Below are 25606 nucleotides of genomic sequence, written 5' to 3' on the forward strand. Positions count from 1 at the left end.
ATAAATAAAATAAAGGCATACCTTTCCGACAATAATATGGAAATCAGGAAATCATTAGGGGAAGTGCGGGTATTGCCGCCCACTTAAGCAATTTACTGAATTATTCAAAAACTACAGGTCTTGATAAAAACTGTCAACTGTCAAAATACAGTCAGTTTATCTACTTCTAATTATTTAAGCCTTAAAGTATTCATTTATTTTATTTTGCGGAGTATGACATTTATTTTCACAAACCTACACTTGGGCGGAATTATCAGACTATGCGGGTAATAGCGCCCACTGATGGTATAATACCGCCCAGGGTTTACATTGTATAAAAATCAAACACAAAATAATTATTTACGCACAAACAACATCTATATATTTTTTATATAAAAAAACATTCAAAAAAATACTTAAGTAAAAAAACATTTCAAACTACACTCTATTTGCAATAATCGCATATAAAACTTTTGTGATTATCTTAACCACTACATTCTTTATGCGCCCATTTATGGCAAACTCCGCATCTGTACCACATTTCCGATTTTCCATATTCGCCACAATAGATGCACTCTTCTTCTACGTCGCTGCTGGGATCATCGGAACTGTGGTCATTGCAAATCTCCATTTCATCGTGTAGGGATGAACCGCTTGAAGAACTATCATCGAAGACTTTCCTCGTAACACGTTTAATTTTTTTATTAACGTGTTTTACATTTTTTGAAAGTTTTTGCTTTTCTTTCTTTTGTATTTTTCTATTTTCTTTTTGCTCCAGTTCTATTTTTTCTGGAGTTGCCGTCAAAATCTTTGAAATGTCTAATTTTCTACCCCTCTTTTTTAATTTATTTTCAGTTATGACACACAACGGTGTCATTTCTTCAATCGATATATCTCCTTGTCTTTCATTTGTAATTCCTGATTTTGATGTTGAAGGAGTGACATATGCATGAGCTTCGTTGGCTTTTGATGTACTTGGAATAACATTAGGTTCATTTGTTTCCAAGACTGCATCTTTTGAAGGCACTCGATTTGTTTCAGAGGTACAGGGAGTAAGTTCAGTTTCAGGAAGTTGTAGTTCAACAGCGGGAATATTAGAAAGGGTAGAAGGCAAAAAATCTTCGTCCGTGAAAATATTTGGTCTATATGGAACAATACCGCTTATTTCAAAGCCTTTTTGAGCTTTTTCCATGGTAGCTACACGAACGAATGCTCGATTCAAAATTTCAGATACATCAAATGGTGTTATTTTTTTGTGAACATATCGTCTCATATAGAGTGAACATTCATTTGAATAGGCAGATTTTAGCGGCCCAAAAAATGTCAAATCTAGTGGCTGTAGCTTATTGGACGTGTGGGGCGGAAACGATAACATAATGATCCCATTTTCACGGCAAAATTCATAAGCAGCTAAAGAACAATGACTGCTGTGATTATCTAGCAACAGCAATGCTGGGTTGTCGTTCGAAGTAGATGCGTGTTTATTAAAATGTTTAAGCCAAATCAAGAATAATTCTACAGTCATCCAGCCTTTGGCCGAGCATTCATATATGGCACCTACCGGTCCATTGCGTTTAAGCTGTTCCGACATTCGGATTCTAGGATAAATAAACATCGGAGGTATATATATCCCTGATGCACTTACTGAGCAGCACAGAGTTATATTTCGACCTCTCTCCCAACTTACAGCTTTTCCCAGTTGTTTGACACCTTTTGGAGCTACAATTTTGGATGGAACCTGCACCGTGGTAATGCCTGTCTCGTCAACATTAAATATGCGGCAGGCTTGAAAGTTATATTTTGTTAAAACTATATTTAAATTTTTGAAAAAAAGGCCTACACTTTCAGCATTAAAACCCGAAATTCTCCCTAAACTGGTTGCCTCGGGTTTCCTCAAACTAAGATTTGGATGCCGTTTTAAGAAAGCTTGAAGCCAGTCTTTACCGGCCATTTTTTTGTCATCGTTGAAGCAGTGTTTGATATTATTTTTAACCGCAAACTCGTAGACGATTTTTCGTAAATCAGTGGCCGTTAGACCATAGAACATCTTTGCCAAATAGATGCAGCGATCAGCCACTCGCTTTTCTTGTTCAGTGGAAAATATAGGATGACGACCTAGTTGTGCTGCACAAGCATTGTTTGTATTTAACCTATCTTTTAATGTAGAATATGGGATACCTGAAAAAAGAACATTAGAAAATGGATTAAAAAATGAAGATCATATATTACCAAACTCTCTTGCACTTTGCATTTTCCCCTTTCCGCTTCTAACTGCATTTATAGCTTCCTGAAGCTGTTCTGCGCTCCATGTTGCCTTTTTCCGCGAATTCATCATTGTCTTTGGCATTCTTAATCCTAAATTAAAAATGTATAAATCAATGTATAATACCGCCCACTGGAGGGTAATGCCGCCCAAGTTGGGCGAAATTACCCGCCATCGCCATATTTCAAACAAAACAATTGTTAATCGTTATTTCTCAAAATATTGAAAGAAACTGTTTCGATTCATATATATAAGAGGACCGGTTACTAATTAATAAAAAAATCAATAAATTAAGTATAAAAATAAGTTACTCACAAATTATTTTCGAGCTCCTAAAAATTATAGTGGCACCACACAAAACACGTTGACTTCTCTGAAACAACTAAATATGCTTATGGCCGGCGACCTTGTTGCACGGTTCTCTCAGTAGTATCGTGGCGTCATTTCGATGTTGCCAAAGTTACTATTTCTCTATATTTAAGATATTTTATAGAGTGGGCGGTATTTGCCGCTGGGCGGTAATACCCGCAGTTCCCCTAACAATTTTTACTCCATTCAAAACAAATCCAGCTGTAAAATATTTATGTGCCTGAAGGCTTTTGTATGCTTTCATCTGCTGCTTAGAGTAGCAACTGTGACATATCAGACTCCACCAGATATGTATAAATATCTATAATAGTAACTTGATGGACTGCACTTTACTGTAAAATCCAATTCTGACTGAATTGCGTATGGATCTAAATCCCCAATTATTTTCAGCTTCAATAAATATCTAGAACAATAAAAGAAATAATGTTATTGCTTGCAAAATTCATCATTATTGATAAATATCGGGGCAAAATGAACAGTAAAAAAAATGTTTCGCCTACCTTTCTCGCAACATCTGGAGTTTCCAATAATAATTTCCTTAAATAATCAGTTTGCATTGTGGTAAAGTTTATAAAGTTCACAAAAACAGGAAACGAAATCCAAATGAATCCAAAATACGACGATAAACAATGAAAAATCATTGAAAAATAGATGCAAACATAACCTCTTTGTTAGTTTGTGTGCCAACCAGAGGTCACGTGGTTTGGATTGCCTAATTCTCATAGAACTGTCACAACTTTGACCTTGTGGAAGCCAAGGAGCCAAAATATTTTATAATTTCTAGACGCGAGTCACTCAGGGTTACCAGACCTAGGGAATTTTCCCTAAACCTAGGGAATTTTGAGCCAGCTTAGGGAAAAAGGGAATTTTATTCAACTCTATGAAAAATCTAGGGAACTCTTAATATTTGTAAGACGATTTTAAAAAATCTGTTTGATTTTATAAGCTTTATAAAATTGCACATATATTATCTACATGAAAATCGTTTTATTCGCGAATTCGGGGAATCCCAGCGATGCGTCAAAATTTAGAAGTGAAGAGAATATGACAGATATCGATTTTTACAATTATCGATTATTCCCCATTTGTTATCAAGGGCAAACAAACATCAATAAAGTTATGTTATAAATTTATAATTAATCAGGGTTTCTGATTTCTGGGTTGTAGGATTAAATTATTATCCATAATATATTATAAAATCCACGAAGAGATTTCTCTGGGATAGGGTTCTACCATTAACCATAAAAATATTACTAGATTATTAGATAACCATAAATGTTCGATTTTTGATTTGGTGTGTCGCTTGTCAACAATAATCGATTCGAATCGATCAGTGTTTTGATCATTTTTAATTTGAACCATTTCGAACATTTTACAGTTTGGGAGTACAATGCTAGAAGTGTACTATATTTTCCGTACAATGCTAGGATTGTCCAATTTCGGGCTTTGCTCGTAACATATACAAAAAATTACTGGGTCTACTCGCGGAGGACATCCTAAAATTACCCAGAGGCAGTACGCCTGCGCATTAGCTGTTCAGATGAAAAAAGTCGACCTTATCCAATGCCCAGTTTTGTAATGCGCATGCGTATATTGAAAATATATAGGGAATTCTAGGGTAAAAATGGTTGTCAAGTTGTTAGGGAAATCTAGGGAAATTTTGACAAAAATTCTAGGGAATGTTTAAACTACTTTATTTAATGGGTTATAAGTTAAACAATCATAGTATTGAGTAAACTTATATATTTTTATAAAACTTACTAAACATCTTACATACAATAAATCATACAAGTGACAACCATGTTGACTGGCTTGAAGTTAGCCATGTCATGTCTAGCACGCAGCCCCTTGCTACGCTGTTACACAGCTATATATATTAAACACCTTCCCCCTAAGATCGATATCTATAAGGGGTCTTTATATTACGACCAACTCTCGTCTTATAACTGTTAGAAGTCTCAATATTTGGGTTGACTTTATGACTCAATGTAGGTACTGATTTTACATTTGGGCTTGGGCAACTAATGGTTTTATTAACACTATCATTTACGTTAATGTGAGTGGTATCTTTATGAACACTTTGTGACTGAATATCAGGGTACAACTCGGGTTCTAAAATGAGTTCTTTTTCAAGTGTTGTGGTGTATGAATGTTTCATTTGGTGTGAATTCCGTCTAATAATTTTATTGTTATCTTCTTTTTTCACCCAATATGATCTAGGTTCATTGGCCTTTTCTAACACAATTGCTTTACGCCAATAATTATCTTTTGAACTTCTTATTACTACCCTATCTCCCTTTCTAAACTCTACTGGTTTTCTTCGTGCTGTCTTATCATAACGTACTTGTAATTTCTCTTTTTCTTTGCATAAATTCTTATATACTTGTTTCTGGATTGTAGGTTCTAATTTATTAGCTGTAGTTGGTAATTGTCCTCTCAGGATCCTGCTCTGTAAAATTTGAGCTGGAGATGCATCAAGATTTATTATGCAGGTATTATTATATTCCATCACCAAATCTCTAAAATCAACATTTTCCTCATTACTCTTTCTTAAAATTTGTTTGCTTATATTGACTGCTTTTTCTGCAAGTCCATTACTCTGGTGGTAATGTGGAGTGCATGTCATAATTGTAATGTCTTTTTCTCTATAATAATTTTTACATTTTACCGAAGTAAATGGTAGATTATCTGCAATTAAAATTTCTGGATATCCAAATCTACTAAAAGTATCTTGAAATGAGTTGATTACTGAACTGGAGGTTTTATCTTTTAATATTGAAATGTCCAACCAATGCGAAAAATAGTCTACAATTACTAAATATGCTTTTGAACCATACTCTAAAATGTCTGTACCAACTTTATTGAATCTTAGTCTGGGAATGTCATGAGGCATCATTGGTTCTTTAAAATTATTTGGTCTGTATTTCTCACATATCCTGCATTTTTTTATATAGTTTGTCACATCATCATTAAGTCCTGGCCAATAATATATACTCCTGGCTTTGTTTATAGTTTTACTGACTCCTATATGGCCTTTGTGAAGCAATTTTATCATGTCAAGCCTAAGTTTTTTCGGAATAATTATTTTGTCATCAATAAATGCGATGCCAGCTTCAAAATACAGTGAATCTCTTATACCATAGTACTTTTTACACACTTGAGGAACATTTTTTTCTTTTGGCCACCCATTATAATAAAAATCAAAAATTACTGCTAATGCCTCATCCTGGCTAGTAGCTAGTCTTAACTCAGATTGCTTTTCCTGGCTCATAGGTAAATGTTTACTCACTGAGTGGACCATTTCAAACATTTCTGGGTCATGTGTCTCTATATTTAAACTGGACCTAGATAGCATATCAGCAAAATGTATGTCTTTCCCAGGAACAAAATATACATTTAATCTGTACTTGAGAAGTTTAAGCCTTAAACGTTGGAGTCTAACTGATCCAATTTTGGAAATTGGCTTCTTCATAATGGAGATTATAGGTTTGTGATCTGATTGAACGTCAACATCAAAATTATAAATAAAATTGTGAAATTTTTGAGTAGCATAATAAATTGCCAATAGTTCCTTCTCAGTCTGACTATAATTTATTTCACTATCATTCATATTTCGTGATGCACAAGCTACTAATTTTAAAATAGAATCATATTTCTGGAACATACAAACACCTAAACCATTTTTAGATGCATCACATTGTAAAATAATTTTTTGATTAGGATCATAAGGGACTAACGCTGGTGATTTACAAATTATGTTCTTTAAATTATCAAAACATTTTTGATGTGACGGGAGCCACACCCATTCTACATTATTTTTAAGTAATTGACAAAGAGGTTGAATATGTTCAGCCATGTTCGGAATGTACCGTCTAACGTAATTAAATGCGCCCAAAATTCTTTGTAATTCTACTTTACTATTTGGTTTTTCAAGTTTACAAAGTGATTCCACTCTGTCAGGATCTATTTGCATCCCTTTATGTGAAAAAACTTGACCCATAAATCTGACCTCTTCTTGACAATATTGAAATTTGTCCCCATTAAACTTTGCTCCTACTTCTTTAGCCCTTTCTAACACTTTTTTAACAGTTGTATCATGTTCTTCTTTTGTTGTTCCCATAACAATCATATCATCATGACAAATCAATAAATTCTCTATACCTTTAAATTTATCTTCTACTACTTCTTGAAACAGATCTTGGGAATTTGATAATCCATATGGCAATACTTTATATCTGAAAATTCCATAAGAAGTTGCAAAACAGCATTTCCATGATGATGTCTCGTCAAGTTCTAAATGATGATACCCTTCAGAGAGATCAAATACAGAAAATATCTTTTTACCTATCATTTGTGCACAAACATCTTCCAATTTATGTACTACTCTTGGTTTGCGGACTATTTGTTTGTTTAGATCTAATGGGTCTAAGCATAAACGTAACTTACCATTTTGCTTTTCCACAATAACAATGCGGTTTATGCTTGCCCTGGGGTCAATTTCGTTAACTTTGACAATTGCCCCTCTTTTTGTCAACCTATCTAATTCATTTTTTAAATTATCTCTAATTGCGACAGGTACATTTACAGGTGGGTAACTTACTGGCTCAAAATTGTCTACTGTAGTGATCCTATGTTTACCACAAAATTTACCATGACCTCTAAAAACTTCAGGGTTAAGGTTTATAAATTTATCCCTTTCTGCTAATTCTAAAGTACCACAACTCTCAATATTGTTGATCCGTTTAACTAACCCCAAATCAATACATAATTTACCACTTAAAAGAACTCGAGTTGCCCCATTAATAATTGTAAAATCCTCGTAAACATACTTATTTTTATGTTTACAAAATAAATTTACGACACCCATTGTTTTAGCCTGAGTACCCTCAAACCCTTTCAGTACATAATGATTATCCCTAATTTTAAATTGTTTATCAATTTTCTTAAAAATTTTTAATGGAATTATACTTACATCTGCACCTGTGTCAAGTTTTACTTTAATTCTCTTGTTTTCAATTTCTATAATTTCATCCCAAATATTTTGACTACTTACATTTTGGTATACTTTATTGACATTTCCTACAAAACTATCAGCTGATCCATCACTGCTATCTTCATCTATGACATCAATATTCTTCACTCTACACGACTTTGCAAAATGGTTTAAAAGCCCACATTTCTTACATTTCTTTCCATACGCTGGACATTCTCTGGCCCCATGAGTTGATTGACATCTTTTACACTTGAATTTTTCATTGGTATTCGCTTTACTTCTAGAGTTATTATAATTTCTATGGCCCTGGTACCTATCTTTACGAACTTCTCCTATGTCTACATCTTTTCTTTCGGTATGAAATTTCAAATTTTGGTTCTTACTTTGTTCACTAGTTCTACAAAATTCGATGGCTTTTTGTAGGGTAAGTTTGTCCACTCTCAATAGAGCTTCTCTAGTAACTGGATCTCTGATGCCCATTAATATTTTATCTCTCAGAGCTTTATCTTCGGCTGTTTGTTCTGGATCAATTTCATTATAATTACATGTTCGAATCAAATGTCTACAACTAGTAAGAAACTGCTCAAACGACTCTCCTTCTTTCTGGACCCTCATGATAAAATTGTATCTTTCAAATGATTCATTCATCCTTGGATTAACATACTTATCGATTAGTGATATCATCAAGTCATACTTGTTATTTTCGGCTTCTGGGATCTCGAATGTGGACATAATTTTGGCAGACTCAGCCCCAATTATATTTCTTAAAATTGACATTTTCATTTTATCTGCTGACTGGTCTTGTCCCGTTGCTAGTAAATAATCTTCGAAACTAGTCTTCCAGAACTTCCATTCGCTTGCAGCATTTTGATCCTGCAGGTCAAAATCTGGTGGTAATTTTACATTTATTCCCATCACTGCCATTGTAGGTTATGTATGGTACCTCGTGTACAAGTTGCTATAAATTTAGCTTTTCGACTGTAAACTGTAACCCAACTAGCTGTTTGACTGCGCCATGTTTAAACTACTTTATTTAATGGGTTATAAGTTAAACAATCATAGTATTGAGTAAACTTATATATTTTTATAAAACTTACTAAACATCTTACATACAATAAATCATACAAGTGACAACCATGTTGACTGGCTTGAAGTTAGCCATGTCATGTCTAGCACGCAGCCCCTTGCTACGCTGTTACACAGCTATATATATTAAACAGGGAATTTGTTGAATACCCAGTAAAAATAAGCAACGGCAAATCTAGGGGATTTTTGTTATTGTATGATGTAGTTGGAAACAATGTTATATAAGCGTCAGATGTCAACCGTAAGCAAAAATAAGTGTCAAAGAAAAATAAATGTTGATTTTGATGTTTAAGTTATTTGTAGAATTATTGAGTTTTCTTTTAAAATAAAACTGACTAGAAGTACTTCGGTGTTTAATTAACATCCACGCAATTCTGCAAAACATCAGGTTATGGGCCCAGATCACGTGTTTCGTGAGTATTTCGCCAGTAAAAAAGTCAGTGTTGAAGAGCCTGTGTCGGTAGTTTGCCGCGGCCAACGAAAATAAAAAAAAAGAAAAGCTGAAAAAAAGGTGAAAAAGAAGCTCGAGTATATATACATAAAAAAAGAAAAACATAAATCCGAAAAATGGAAAATTCATCGGCTGCGTTGAAACTTAGTGGTGGTGACAACTGGGTAGCCTGGAAATTTCAAACAAGGGTAGTGCTAAAAAGCCGTGGTTATTATGACATAGTAATAGGAAAGTCTGTGAGACCGAGCACTACTGGAGATGACCAAAAGAAATGGGATGCTAGTGATTCAAAAGCACAAGAATTTATAGTAACCAGAATAGAGCAAGGCCCTATGACACACATTTTATCCTGTGAGACCTCGAAAGATATGTGGACAAAGTTGAAGTCTGTCTACGACAAAGAGTCAGAGGTGAGCATTCATTTAATGCAACAAAAGTTTTTTCTCTTGGAGTTTTCATCAGGTAAAAATGTTGCCTCATTCATATCACAGCTTGAAGAGATAAAAAATAAGCTAAAGCAAGCTGGTGAAGAGCTGTCCGATAAAATGATCATGACAAAAATACTTATGGCATTGCCAGAGGAATATAAGCATTTTCGATCCGCATGGGAATCCGTACCATCTGATAAACAAACCCTAGATGAACTTACATCAAGACTACTTATCGAAGAAGAAAGAAGTAAGTCAGCACAGGGCAGCACAGCATTGGCGATGAAAAGTGATACAAGCAGGGAATTTAAAGGGCAAAAGAAAACCAGATTAAAGTGCCATTTTTGTGGCAGAGGTGGCCATATTGCGAAAAATTGCTTTTTCAAGAAGAAAGAGAGAGATAATAATAGCCAGAAAGACATAAAAGTATGCAGTCAATGTAAAAGACGAGGACACAACTTACAAGAGTGTTGGTTTAATAAAAATAAAAATGAAAAACAACAGACAAGCAGAGAAGAAAATAAAATTGACAGTAATGCATTCATGGTATATACTGGGAGTAAGAAAAATAAAAATGAATGGTGCTTGGACACAGGAGCTAGCGAACATATGTGCTGGAATCAAGATCTGTTTGAAGAATTGATAGAGATAAGCTATAAAAAACAAGTAAAAGTCGGAAATGGAGAAAAATTACCAGTTAAAGGTATTGGAAAAATAACTCTATGGGCATTTAATGGTAAGAAATTTATAAAGTCAACCCTGTCAGATGTATTATTTGTGCCAGATTTACAATTTAATTTATTCTCAGCCGGATGTGCCTTAGATAAAGGTTATAAGATGTTTTCAAACAATGAAAAATGTGAATTTTATAATGACAAAGGAGAAATAAGAGCATTGGCAACACGGGATAACAAATTATACAAAATGTTATTCTCACAAGAACAAAACACTGAAACCTTTGCAAATATTTTAATTTCGGAACGCACCCCTAACGAAAACTTGTCTGACGGTCAAGTTCAAGAAAACAGCTGTTTAGTAGATGTATTTTTATCAGAGTGTAATTCTGCAAAAACAACAGAAAGTTTGAGAGTTTGGCACTGCAGACTAGCACATCAAAATACTACATATGTGAGAAACTTTTTAAGGCAAAATAACATTGATTTTATAGACGAAAAATTCGTGTGTGAACAGTGTTTAACAGGTAAACAACACAGAATACCATTCAAGTTAAGTGAATCAAGAGCAAGTGAGCCATTACAATTAGTGCATACAGACGTATGTGGCCCTATGGAAGAAGAGTCTTTAGGGGGAAATAGGTATTTCCTGTTGTTAAAGGATGACTATACAAATTATAGGTACGCGTATTTCATGAAAAATAAATCAGAAGTTAAGAAACACCTTAAAAATTTTATATCATTAGCCGAGAGAGAGACAGGCTGCAAGATGAAAAATTTACGATCAGATAACGGTTTAGAGTTTATGAACCAAGAAATAAAGGAGATGCTTGACTATCAAGGCATAAAACATCAGAGATCAGTAGTGTATACGCCTCAGCAGAACGGTAGGGCTGAGAGGGAAAATAGAACCCTAGTTGAATCAGCCCGAACTATGATACAAGGGCAAAAGTTGAATAAAAACTTGTGGGCAGAGGCCATACATACAGCAGTGTATGTTTTAAACCGAACAGGCCCTAGTAGCATAAAAAATGTGACACCTTATGAATTATGGTACAAAAAGAAAGTCAATAATATTTCTACACTCAAGAGTTTTGGTTCTAGAGTATCAGTGCATGTCCCAAAAGAGAAGAGATTAAAATGGGATGCAAAAAATATGTTTGGTTTCTTTATTGGCTACAGTGAGGATGTAAAAGGTTACAAAATATTTGTCCCAGACAAAAATAAAGTTGAAATTCATCGAGATGTCATATTTTTGCCCGAGAAAACCATAGAAATAAAAAATGGGGAGACAGACATGAATAAAAACATACAGATGATATGTGAGGAGATAAAGTCAGAAGAAGATGACAGTGAAGCAGAAGAACCTCAAAATAATAGAGAAGAAAGCAGTGAGAGTGACCTCGAAACTGATAGCAGTGTTGAAGATGTGAATGAAATAGAGCAGGAGCATGGATATGACCTGAGAAGACATATAAAAAGACCCTCAAGATATGATGATTATGTTCTGGATGATGACGAAATGAGTTTGTTGACTTTTAATGATGATGAAGAACCCCAGACGTATGATGATGCAGTGGCCAGTAGTGAGTGTAAAAATTGGAAGAAAGCTATGCAATCAGAAATAAATGCGTTGCTAGAAAATGAAACATGGGAGTTTGTGCAAAGTAGTGATGGTCAAAAAGTCATTGAGTGCAAGTGGGTGTTCAAGAAAAAGAAAAATGAAAATGGTAAAGTAGTGAAATATAAAGCTCGTGTGGTAGCTAGAGGTTTTCAACAAATTGGTATGTTTTTTAATGATATTTATAGTCCAGTAGCAAAATTACCATCAATAAGGATTTTCTTAGCCATGTGTAATACTTTTGATATGAAAATTCATCAAGTAGATGTTTGTAGTGCATTTCTAAATGGGGATATGAAAGAAAATGTTTTTATTTCACTCCCAAAGGGATTTAAAGAAAAAGAGGGCACTATTTGCAAATTAAGAAAATCCTTATATGGTTTGAAAAGTTCACCTAAAAATTGGAATGACAAATTTCATAATTTGATGCAAAATTTGAGTTTTTCAAGATCTGAATATGAATATTGTCTTTATATTAAAGTAAATGAAAAAGGTAGGATATACATTTTGCTGTATGTTGATGATTTGCTGTTGGCAGGTACAAATGATCAAGAAGTTGAGAAAATAAAATACATTTTAAACAAAAACTTCAAAATGAACGACTTAGGTCAAATAAAACATTTTTTGGGTATGTGCATAACTCAAAATTTGTCTGAAGGCAAAATAAAAATTAATCAAACTGTTTACTTAAAAAATGTTTTGAAGAAATTTGACATGTCAAGCTGCAAACCATCAACAACACCAATGGATAATAATTTTCACCACGATTTTCTCAAACGAAAAAAATCTGAGAGCATAGAGATAGAAAAGAAATGTAGAGTTGCTATAGGATGTTTGATGTATGCAATGTTATGCTCAAGACCAGATTTGTGTATAGCTATAGGTATATTAAGCAGGTATCAAACATGTGCAAGTAACGATTTGTGGGTAGCAATAAAAAGAGTATTGAGATATATTCAAAGCACAGTTACTATGAGTTTGATATACTATAAACATAAATATAAACAGGAAAATTTGATAGTAGGGTACTCAGATTCAGATTGGGCAGGTGACCGTACTGATAGAAAATCTACATCAGGATATGTATTCAAAGTTTTTAATTGCACGGTGTCATGGGCATCACGGAAACAGTCTACAGTCAGTTTGTCCTCTACTGAAGCTGAATATGTTGCACTAAGTGTATGTGTGAGTGAAGCATGTTGGCTAAGATACTTAATGTATGATTTAAAAATAAAACCTGATTATGTAGCGGTTCTAATTCATGCAGACAATCAAAGCGCTATAAGGGTTAGTAGAAATCCGGAATTTCATAAGAGACTAAAACATGTTGATATTAGATTTCATTTTGTACGAGATAAAATTAAGGAAAATATTGTTGTATTAAAATATCTTAATACAAGTGACCAACAGGCTGACATATGTACAAAACCATTAGGTTTAACTCTGTTTAAAAAATTTAGAGAGTTGCTAGGTTTAGAATAAAAAATTAATTTAGATCTAGGAGATTTACCGTTGAGGGGGGGTGTTGAATACCCAGTAAAAATAAGCAACGGCAAATCTAGGGGATTTTTGTTATTGTATGATGTAGTTGGAAACAATGTTATATAAGCGTCAGATGTCAACCGTAAGCAAAAATAAGTGTCAAAGAAAAATAAATGTTGATTTTGATGTTTAAGTTATTTGTAGAATTATTGAGTTTTCTTTTAAAATAAAACTGACTAGAAGTACTTCGGTGTTTAATTAACATCCACGCAATTCTGCAAAACATCAGAATTAAAAAAAAATCATCTGGCAACCCTGGAGTCACTATTTGTTGGCGACCGTGATGTAAAGGCGGCGCCAGATATGCGGTATTTGGCAAATACCGAGCAAATGCTTTCTATTTGCCTATCAGTGTGGATGGGTTGCTTGCTATTTGGCATTGACTAATTTTAGTGCTTGTCGAATATTTGTCGTGTTCCTGTACGTTGTCGGTCTTTTCAACACTTCAAAGTAAACAAATATTCGCCGTTTGAATATTTTTAGTGTCATCCACATATTTTTGTAAGCACAAGTAAGTTTTTTAGGTTAGATTAAAGTTTATAACGTTTATTAAAGTAGTTTAGTTAGTGTCACAGAGTGTAGAAAATAATAAATATGGAGTGGACCAATGAAAGTATTTTACAATTTTTTGATGCATATGAAAATGAACCCATAATATGGAATGCAAATTGCTTCTTTTCTGCTATTTAATAATAAACTTCCACCAGACATAATGACAAAAGCAGCTGAATTTATAAAGGCCGCGTCTCACCATCAAATAATTGACAGTTATTTGATCAAACTTGACTAGTGACACAAACTATACATACTAACTGTCACTTTGTGTCACTAACTGTCAAGTTTGATCAAATAACTGTCAATTATTTGATGGTGAGACGGGGCCTTGAGAAGCTCTGTATCATCCATTATGTACGTTTTTTTGTTCGTTTAGAATATATTTGCTGTTCCCACAGTGGCTCGATATACGAAAAATCTCAAATATGCGGTGCAAGGTGCTTGCCGTTTAACGAACACTTTCATGAGCACTCAAATATTTGATATTTAGCAAGCACTTGTTCAGTATTTGCCAAATACCGCATATCTGGCGCCGCCTTAATCTGGGCCCGGATGCGCAGTCTCTCTTATGCGATTGTCGCATGCGTTCGACGCAAGCAGCAGTCGCAAGCAATTAACGCAGTGGTTGGGGTGGTCTCTCTTGTGCGTTTAGACGCATCAGATAAAACAGGTACGGATAATGTTACAACCCATTCCGCTGTGTTGCCAAATTTTTAATCAGTATCGAAACGCGGCAGATTTAAAAACATGTCAAAATATGTTGTTGCTTTACGCGTTCTAAAAGTGAATCAAATCTATTTTTCCTAATTTGATAGTTGCTTGTATAATATAAAGGCTGTATGACACTATGCATTTTCTTGTATCATTTCTAATATCGTTTCTTGTATACATTTTCTTGTATCATTTCTTGTACGTACATTTGTGCCCTGTATGACACTATGCAAGTTCTTGTATCGAAAACTGTATGAAATTCGGCACGTGATTGGTCGAAATTTTGTTTGTCACCCTGTCACGTTACATTGGTATGGTCATGCCCCGGAATCTTAAGCCGGACTCAAACGACTCGTGTACTTGGCGAATAATCGTCACTTGCGTATACTTGCCATGTCGTCTGAGTGGGTTACTCGTACAATTATTTGTCACTCGTTGCCACTCGTTCGTCTTCCAACTGTTGTCGGTAAAATAGACCCGAGTCAAAGGGATCACGATTATTCGCACACTTGCGAAGTACATACTTGTCTATACTTGCAGAGGCGATCAAACGAAATGTATAAATAATTGGCATTTACTGCGACTATTCATTTAGACCAGTGCATTTAGCACTAAAAACACCGGAATAAATCTATTTTTAAATACACCACCTAGAGACTTGCTCTCCTTTAAAGGGTACATAACCTATTGTGTTGAGTTTAATGCCGGTTTTCCACTGAACGGACAAAACAAAAACAAAACACAAACTCGTGTCGAATAAAACAAAACTGCAACTTTTTGGAAACTTTTTGAAGACTGGCGTGTTTTGCGACAGTTGCAGTTTTGTTTATCGTGTCCCGTTCGGTAGCGGTAAACATCAAAAGGTTTCGACATGTTTTGAAACTGTAGCCTGTTTTAGTCTGTTTAGTGGAAACAGTCGTGTTTTGTTCTCTTGTTTTTATACTTGTAGCCAACAAGGTTAATAATATAATAATAATATAATATTAATATAACCAGCCAGGTTATCAATATTTGTTGAATTGAACCAAATTGTAGGTAAGTAAATAATGTATTTTTTTATATAAATACTATTTACATAAAATAAATGTATATGAATACAGCTGATGTTTCTTATCAAAGAAATAAAGGTAAAATGAATATTTACTTCATCTTATCAGAACCATCCTATAGATTATTGTAACAAGTTAATTTTATTTTATAGCAAAATTAGTTTTAAGTGAAATCTATTTACCATTTATGTAGCCTGTTGTTTTTGTAAGATATTTTTATAAATTATAAATTGTTTTGATCTCATGTACAAAATGTTCAAAAAAGCAAGATGGGTAAATATTGAATTTTGTACATGATATAGTGACCCATATGATCAGATGTAAACAAACTTTTTTCTTTTTTTAGATAGTAATTGAATAGTTCGTTAATAATATTACCATGGTTATTAAATAAATAATATACATTATTCATTGGTTATTTCAGATCATGTCTGAAGGTGGTAAAAAGGAGTGGACTACTGAAGAAATTTGTACCCTCTGTTTAAACTACTTTATTTAATGGGTTATAAGTCAAACAATCATAGTACTGAGTAATCTTTTATATTTTTATAAGACTTACTAAACATCTTACATACAATAAATCATACAAGTGACAACCATGTTGACTGGCTTGAAGTTAGCCATGTCATGTCTAGCACGCAGCCCCTTGCTACGCTGTTACACAGCTATATATATTAAACACCTTCCCCCTAAGATCGATATCTATAAGGGGTCTTTATATTACGACCAACTCTCGTCTTATAACTGTTAGAAGTCTCAATATTTGGGTTGACTTTATGACTCAATGTAGGTACTGATTTTACATTTGGGCTTGGGCAACTAATGGTTTTATTAACACTATCATTTACGTTAATGTGAGTGGTATCTTTATGAACACTTTGTGACTGAATATCAGGGTACAACTCGGGTTCTAAAATGAGTTCTTTTTCAAGTGTTGTGGTGTATGAATGTTTCATTTGGTGTGAATTCCGTCTAATAATTTTATTGTTATCTTCTTTTTTCACCCAATATGATCTAGGTTCATTGGCCTTTTCTAACACAATTGCTTTACGCCAATAATTATCTTTTGAACTTCTTATTACTACCCTATCTCCCTTTCTAAACTCTACTGGTTTTCTTCGTGCTGTCTTATCATAACGTACTTGTAATTTCTCTTTTTCTTTGCATAAATTCTTATATACTTGTTTCTGGATTGTAGGTTCTAATTTATTAGCTGTAGTTGGTAATTGTCCTCTCAGGATCCTGCTCTGTAAAATTTGAGCTGGAGATGCATCAAGATTTATTATGCAGGTATTATTATATTCCATCACCAAATCTCTAAAATCAACATTTTCCTCATTACTCTTTCTTAAAATTTGTTTGCTTATATTGACTGCTTTTTCTGCAAGTCCATTACTCTGGTGGTAATGTGGAGTGCATGTCATAATTGTAATGTCTTTTTCTCTATAATAATTTTTACATTTTACCGAAGTAAATGGTAGATTATCTGCAATTAAAATTTCTGGATATCCAAATCTACTAAAAGTATCTTGAAATGAGTTGGTTACTGAACTGGAGGTTTTATCTTTTAATATTGAAATGTCCAACCAATGCGAAAAATAGTCTACAATTACTAAATATGCTTTTGAACCATACTCTAAAATGTCTGTACCAACTTTATTGAATCTTAGTCTGGGAATGTCATGAGGCATCATTGGTTCTTTAAAATTATTTGGTCTGTATTTCTCACATATCCTGCATTTTTTTATATAGTTTGTCACATCATCATTAAGTCCTGGCCAATAATATATACTCCTGGCTTTGTTTATAGTTTTACTGACTCCTATATGGCCTTTGTGAAGCAATTTTATCATGTCAAGCCTAAGTTTTTTCGGAATAATTATTTTGTCATCAATAAATGCGATGCCAGCTTCAAAATACAGTGAATCTCTTATACCATAGTACTTTTTACACACTTGAGGAACATTTTTTTCTTTTGGCCACCCATTATAATAAAAATCAAAAATTACTGCTAATGCCTCATCCTGGCTAGTAGCTAGTCTTAACTCAGATTGCTTTTCCTGGCTCATAGGTAAATGTTTACTCACTGAGTGGACCATTTCAAACATTTCTGGGTCATGTGTCTCTATATTTAAACTGGACCTAGATAGCATATCAGCAAAATGTATGTCTTTCCCAGGAACAAAATATACATTTAATCTGTACTTGAGAAGTTTAAGCCTTAAACGTTGGAGTCTAACTGATCCAATTTTGGAAATTGGCTTCTTCATAATGGAGATTATAGGTTTGTGATCTGATTGAACGTCAACATCAAAATTATAAATAAAATTGTGAAATTTTTGAGTAGCATAATAAATTGCCAATAGTTCCTTCTCAGTCTGACTATAATTTATTTCACTATCATTCATATTTCGTGATGCACAAGCTACTAATTTTAAAATAGAATCATATTTCTGGAACATACAAACACCTAAACCATTTTTAGATGCATCACATTGTAAAATAATTTTTTGATTAGGATCATAAGGGACTAACGCTGGTGATTTACAAATTATGTTCTTTAAATTATCAAAACATTTTTGATGTGACGGGAGCCACACCCATTCTACATTATTTTTAAGTAATTGACAAAGAGGTTGAATATGTTCAGCCATGTTCGGAATGTACCGTCTAACGTAATTAAATGCGCCCAAAATTCTTTGTAATTCTACTTTACTATTTGGTTTTTCAAGTTTACAAAGTGATTCCACTCTGTCAGGATCTATTTGCATCCCTTTATGTGAAAAAACTTGACCCATAAATCTGACCTCTTCTTGACAATATTGAAATTTGTCCCCATTAAACTTTGCTCCTACTTCTTTAGCCCTTTCTAACACTTTTTTAACAGTTGTATCATGTTCTTCTTTTGTTGTTCCCATAACAATCATATCATCATGACAAATCAATAAATTCTCTATACCTTTAAATTTATCTTCTACTACTTCTTGAAACAGATCTTGGGAATTTGATAATCCATATGGCAATACTTTATATCTGAAAATTCCATAAGAAGTTGCAAAACAGCATTTCCATGATGATGTCTCGTCAAGTTCTAAATGATGATACCCTTCAGAGAGATCAAATACAGAAAATATATTTTTACCTATCATTTGTGCACAAACATCTTCCAATTTATGTACTACTCTTGGTTTGCGGACTATTTGTTTGTTTAGATCTAATGGGTCTAAGCATAAACGTAACTTACCATTTTGCTTTTCCACAATAACAATGCGGTTTATGCTTGCCCTAGGGTCAATTTCGTTAACTTTGACAATTGCCCCTCTTTTTGTCAACCTATCTAATTCATTTTTTAAATTATCTCTAATTGCGACAGGTACATTTACAGGTGGGTAACTTACTGGCTCAAAATTGTCTACTGTAGTGATCCTATGTTTACCACAAAATTTACCATGACCTCTAAAAACTTCAGGGTTAAGGTTTATAAATTTATCCCTTTCTGCTAATTCTAAAGTACCACAACTCTCAATATTGTTGATTCGTTTAACTAACCCCAAATCAATACATAATTTACCACTTAAAAGAACTCGAGTTGCCCCATTAATAATTGTAAAATCCTCGTAAACATACTTATTTTTATGTTTACAAAATAAATTTACGACACCCATTGTTTTAGCCTGAGTACCCTCAAACCCTTTCAGTACATAATGATTATCCCTAATTTTAAATTGTTTATCAATTTTCTTAAAAATTTTTAATGGAATTATACTTACATCTGCACCTGTGTCAAGTTTTACTTTAATTCTCTTGTTTTCAATTTCTATAATTTCATCCCAAATATTTTGACTACTTACATTTTGGTATACTTTATTGACATTTCCTACAAAACTATCAGCTGATCCATCACTGCTATCTTCATCTATGACATCAATATTCTTCACTCTACACGACTTTGCAAAATGGTTTAAAAGCCCACATTTCTTACATTTCTTTCCATACGCTGGACATTCTCTGGCCCCATGAGTTGATTGACATCTTTTACACTTGAATTTTTCATTGGTATTCGCTTTACTTCTAGAGTTATTATAATTTCTATGGCCCTGGTACCTATCTTTACGAACTTCTCCTATGTCTACATCTTTTCTTTCGGTATGAAATTTCAAATTTTGGTTCTTACTTTGTTCACTAGTTCTACAAAATTCGATGGCTTTTTGTAGGGTAAGTTTGTCCACTCTCAATAGAGCTTCTCTAGTAACTGGATCTCTGATGCCCATTAATATTTTGTCTCTCAGAGCTTTATCTTCGGCTGTTTGTTCTGGATCAATTTCATTATAATTACATGTTCGAATCAAATGTCTACAACTAGTAAGAAACTGCTCAAACGACTCTCCTTCTTTCTGGACCCTCATGATAAAATTGTATCTTTCAAATGATTCATTCATCCTTGGATTAACATACTTATCGATTAGTGATATCATCAAGTCATACTTGTTATTTTCGGCTTCTGGGATCTCGAATGTGGACATAATTTTGGCAGACTCAGCCCCAATTATATTTCTTAAAATTGACATTTTCATTTTATCTGCTGACTGGTCTTGTCCCGTTGCTAGTAAATAATCTTCGAAACTAGTCTTCCAGAACTTCCATTCGCTTGCAGCATTTTGATCCTGCAGGTCAAAATCTGGTGGTAATTTTACATTTATTCCCATCACTGCCATTGTAGGTTATGTATGGTACCTCGTGTACAAGTTGCTATAAATTTAGCTTTTCGACTGTAAACTGTAACCCACTTAGCTGTTTGACTGCGCCATGTTTAAACTACTTTATTTAATGGGTTATAAGTCAAACAATCATAGTACTGAGTAAACTTATATATTTTTATAAAACTTACTAAACATCTTACATACAATAAATCATACAAGTGACAACCATGTTGACTGGCTTGAAGTTAGCCATGTCATGTCTAGCACGCAGCCCCTTGCTACGCTGTTACACAGCTATATATATTAAACAACCTACATACAATATAACCACTATAAATTGTAACTAAACAGAACCTTTATTGATATAAATACCTACCTACTTACAAAACACTGACTTTTGTTACAATACTAGTTTTTTATTTGTATTTACACTATAAAATGATAAACTAATTTTACATTTGAGTCCATTGGCAGAAAGTGGTTATGACAATCTGTGTGAATGAGGTGAACTTTGTATGTAAATTAATGCCAAAATAAAATTAGTTGTGAAAAACAAACAATAAACAAACCAGAAATGTTGCAAATTGTACTTAAATCTGAAAACGTCCCCAAGCGTCTTTTTTGCACCTCTATTTTTTCAATGTACTGAATCTAGAAAGTTCATAAAAATAACATGTATGTTTACTTAATAACAGGCAGTAGCTGGTTTGTCTTTAGTGTCATGTGTGGAACACAATGGTGCTAAGTAACAAGTATGTGTTTTATCTCTCCAGGTATTAATGAGAACCATGGACTCAACTGTACCTACATACAATATTGGCTCCGTGCGTCTCCCCTCTACGTACAGTCACGTGATACGCTGTCAGATTTTGTAAGGACGTTTTAACATTGAGTCTTATGGGATTATTTTGTTAAACTTGAATATTTTATTTTGTAGTGATAATAACCGAATACAATTGTTAGAATTCATTAGTTATTAATTTATACTGTAATTTATAGTGCAACAAAATATTTTCTTTTTCGTTAATAAATATTTATTGACATAAACTGCGATAGTGAGGTTATGCATACAAAATCAAACTGATAATCAATATTGGAAAGTGAAGAATTTATAGTGCGTTTTTATTTTCTGTTTATATTAATACATAATATCACTAGCGTGACACGACATTTTTTTAAATGTCTCATTTAAACATACACAAAGCGTCCTTATAAAATTTCAAAAAACCGCCACCATGAGCAGGTCGGTCGATTTTGCTTTGACACTTTGTTAACGCTCGGAGCGAATAACTACCATACCTTTATTAACGTTTAATACCTTGGTTAGCGATCACTTAAACTAATAACCTGTAATTTTGTACCATTTTATCCTTATTTTGAAACCAATATGAGAAACTAAAAACTCTCGCTTTAGAGCATTTTAAATCATTTAATAACAATGGAAGCCAGCGTCTCACACGGTATTACAGTCAATATTTTGTGTGAAATGCTGGCATCTCACACGGTAGCCAAGGTGTTAACCTACCTACTTACATGTACTTACACTATACTTGTTATTCTATTAGTCTACTTGTCTACAAACATGGGAGGCCTATGTCCAGCAGTGGATCTAGAGGGGCTGATGATGATGATGATGATTAGTCTATATCACTTCTCTGTAATTCCAAGTTCCTGAAAATAAAACAGAAGGCAATTTTAATACAATGCATATAGAGAGTGAATATCGAGGTTAGGGAGTTGAACTAACTCAAAATGTAAAGTGATTTTCTTATTAAATTTGTAAAAGTATTTCTAAGAATACACAAATAGCATTTTGCAACTAAGAAAAAAATAATATTAATTACTGAAAAATATTGAATTAACATTACTTTTAGTAGAATGCAGTAATTAATCACATCATAGTTTTTGAGAAATTAACTCATAAAAGAAAGCAATTTTGATTTGTTGTAAACACCACATGAATGTAATTTAAAAATTTGGTTGTATGTTAATTTTTTACAATAATTATTAAAATTTATTGACCACCATTTTAAGGGTACATTTTTGGACATAGTTATTAATTTAAAAAGTCCACCGAACCCACTGCAGGAAACAGAGATTTTAGTTATCGAGGTCTATAAAACACAAAATATTTGTCATATACCTACTTACCAACAAAGTTCTTTTTTATCTTATGTCTCTGTGGATTAAAGTAAAAATATTTATTATAAATAAAATAATTATTTACCCACCTAATGACATTAATGTTATCTTCAATGTTGCTGTACTTCGTAATTATCCTTTTCAAAAGTTGATGTCTTTGTCGAGTCTGTCTATACTCCCAATCCTAGAACGAAAAAACAAATCAATTTTCTTTTAATGAAAACTAAAAATCAATAAAGAGATATGGTATGCATAGAGACCTATAATTTAAACTTGAATGGTATGAATTAAGAAGTCAATAAATAAAACTGATGATAACATGCTATACACTCTATGTTTTGCGTATGATCAGATTCTTACGGCCTAGGGTTATAACGATATTGAATATTATATGACGCACAAAATCTTAGAAGAGTACCTTATTGGAATATGTTTTTGTAATGTTCATATAAACCAACCTTTAGGTTGTTATTTAAAATCTTTTTAAAGTAGGTTGTTGTTGAATAAATAAAAAGCAGTTTTTATGAAAAGTCACAAAATCTCTAGTTCTTTCTTAAATTTAAATATATAAAATCTAATAGGTTATGTGGCCCCAGATCATACTTAACTACTGCGTATATTCAGTTTAAATGTATCGGTGTGTCCGAAAAGCAAGAAAGTATATTTAAAGACTTTTCCGGTGTGTCCGAGGATAAGGGTTGTCCCAGTAAAAAGAAAGAACTAGAGTGGCGTGTGTCGCCGTGAAATTTGAAGCTGAAATAATGGGTGACGAAATAGATATATCCACAGTTAGTAAATTTGATGGCGTTAACTTTCAACGGTGGAAGTTCCAACTGAAATGTGACTTAAGGGCCAAAGGTATATATGGAGTTATTGATGGCTCGTTAATCAAACCAGAAGTAGCAGGAGACGAATTACAGGCATGGTTTAAAAAGGATGCCCAGGCTATGTTCACTTTAACATCTGCAGTGAGTTTAAATCAGATTACTTTAATTGAAAGTTGTAATACTGCTAAAGAAATTATGGAGACCCTTGAGTCTATTTATGATCAGAAATCAGAATCAAATAAAATGATGTTGCATGAACGGTTTCATCAATATAAGATGCGTAGCCTAGATACTATCGCTCAACACATAGCAAAAGTGCAGAATCTTGCTAAGCAAATTAAACAAGCAGGTGATGATGTGAGTGATATTGCTATTATGACAAAAATACTGAGTACATTGCCCCAAAAGTACAGAAATGTTAGACAGGCATGGTTGTCCGTAGACAGTGCTAAACAAACTATAGGTAACCTCACCGCAAGACTGTTAGATGAAGAAATGAACTTAACTGCATATGAAGAGACAGAACAAGCACTGGCAACAATGTCATTCAAAGGAAAATATGATCAGAAAGGTCAAGAAAGGGGTGTAATATGTTTTGGATGTAGAAAGCGGGGGCACATTGTCAAATTTTGCAGAGAGAAAAAGAATGAACAAGAAAACAGTAGTAGCAGGTCATATAGAAGTCATAATCGAGGCAGAGCTGGCTTTAGTAACTACAGAAAAGGTTACAAAAAGAATGACAGAGCACAAGCTGGCAACTCTATAGAAAATCAGCATGGTGGTTCTTCGAGTAGCGCATATTATAATGTTAATAATGAGAGTGCATTCAACATAGAAGAAAAACAGCTAGAAAAAGTGGATACAAGTGATGATTGGATTATGGACAGTGGTGCATCAGCACATATGTGTTACAGGGAAGAATATTTTTTTAATATTGACAGAACTTTTACATCACAGGTATCACTTGGCAATAATCAAACACTACCAGTACAAGGTAAGGGAACTATTAAAATAGAGAAGTTAATCAATGGACAATGGTTTAAATCCACTATAAATGATGTGCTATATATCCCACAGTTGAGAAAGAATTTATTTTCAGAAGGTGTTTTGACAAACAAAGGTATGAGTGTAATTAAGATTAACAATGAAGCTAAAGTATATGAAAATGAGAATCTAGCAGCAGTTGGTATAAAGGATAGAAACAACACATATAAAATGATGTTTCGCACACTAATATATAATGCATGTGTGACTACAGTAGATGATTTAAAGATATGGCATGAAAGATTGGGACATGTTAATAAGAAATATTTAGAAGAAATGGTAAAAATGAACTTAATCAAAGGTGTTACAGAAAAGAAACAAGATTTTGTGTGTGAAGGTTGTTTGATGGGAAAACAAAACAAGAAGACTTTTAAAGAGAGACCACACACTAAGTTACCTTCTGGAAAAAGAATATTCAGTGATATTTGTGGACCTATGCAAACTGAATCTATGCAAGGAGCACGCTACTTTGTAACATTCAAAGATGAGTACACAGGGTATAGAGTAGCATATTTTATTCGACATAAAGCAGATGTACTAGATTGTTTCAAAGTATATAACAGAAAAATTAAGGCAAAGTATGGCTACTCTGTTGAAAAACTGCATACAGATCATGGTACTGAGTATACAAATAATGCTTTCAAAGAGTATTTAGAACAAGAAAGTATAGAGTCAGAAACCACAGCATCATACACTCCAGGGCAAAATGGCAGATCTGAGCGAGATAGTAGATTGATTGTAGAAATGGTTCGATGTATGTTATACCAATCTGGAGTAGATAAGAGGCTATGGGCAGAGGCAGTTAATACTGCCATCTACATTTGCAACAGAATTACAAGCAAACAGACACCAGGTTCTACAGCTTATGAACAGTGGACAGGGCAGAAACCTGTATTTGACCACATGAAAGTGTTTGGGTGTGATGCGTATGTACATATTCCTGACCAGAAAAGAAGGCAACTAGATGCAAAGAGTGAGAAGGTTATATTTGTTGGATATGACAAAAACTCCACAAATTATAGATTATTCAACCCAACAACACAGAAAATAGTGATATCTAGAAATGTGTTTTTCAATGAGAAAATGTACAGTGCAAAGAAACACAATGTGATCAAGATAGCAACAGAAGATGATGTGACAATTTTTGAAATACATGAAAATGAACTTGAAGA

General features: G+C 33.5%; 1 protein-coding gene and 1 long non-coding RNA gene across 5 annotated transcripts in view; both read right to left on the minus strand.

Moving 5' to 3' along the window:
* Nucleotides 1-2208: 2208 nt before the first annotated feature.
* Nucleotides 2209-3324, minus strand: LOC126888161 (uncharacterized). Its single transcript, XR_007699431.1, has 3 exons — nucleotides 3112-3324; nucleotides 2558-3014; nucleotides 2209-2334 (listed from the first exon to the last, which is right to left on the minus strand). It is a non-coding gene; the product is annotated as an uncharacterized LOC126888161 (long non-coding RNA).
* A 12921-nt stretch (nucleotides 3325-16245) lies between these two features.
* Nucleotides 16246-25606, minus strand: part of LOC126888152 (uncharacterized protein K02A2.6-like) — a 37522-nt gene continuing 28161 nt past the window's right edge. The window contains exons 2-3 of one of the 4 annotated variants that reach the window (XM_050656155.1): nucleotides 22653-22786; nucleotides 16246-22092 (exon numbers count right to left, since the gene is read on the minus strand). In XM_050656155.1, coding sequence (XP_050512112.1) covers nucleotides 16411-20436 — 4026 coding nt within the window. In that variant the 5' untranslated portion in view covers nucleotides 20437-22092; nucleotides 22653-22786 and the 3' untranslated portion in view covers nucleotides 16246-16410. Of the gene's footprint in view, nucleotides 22093-22652; nucleotides 23541-25606 lie in introns of those variants that run through there. The other 3 variants (XM_050656153.1, XM_050656154.1, XM_050656156.1) reach the window with 3 other exon arrangements.

This window comes from Diabrotica virgifera, chromosome 7 (assembly GCF_917563875.1).
Source record: "Diabrotica virgifera virgifera chromosome 7, PGI_DIABVI_V3a".
NCBI classification, from domain to species: Eukaryota; Metazoa; Arthropoda; class Insecta; order Coleoptera; family Chrysomelidae; genus Diabrotica; species Diabrotica virgifera.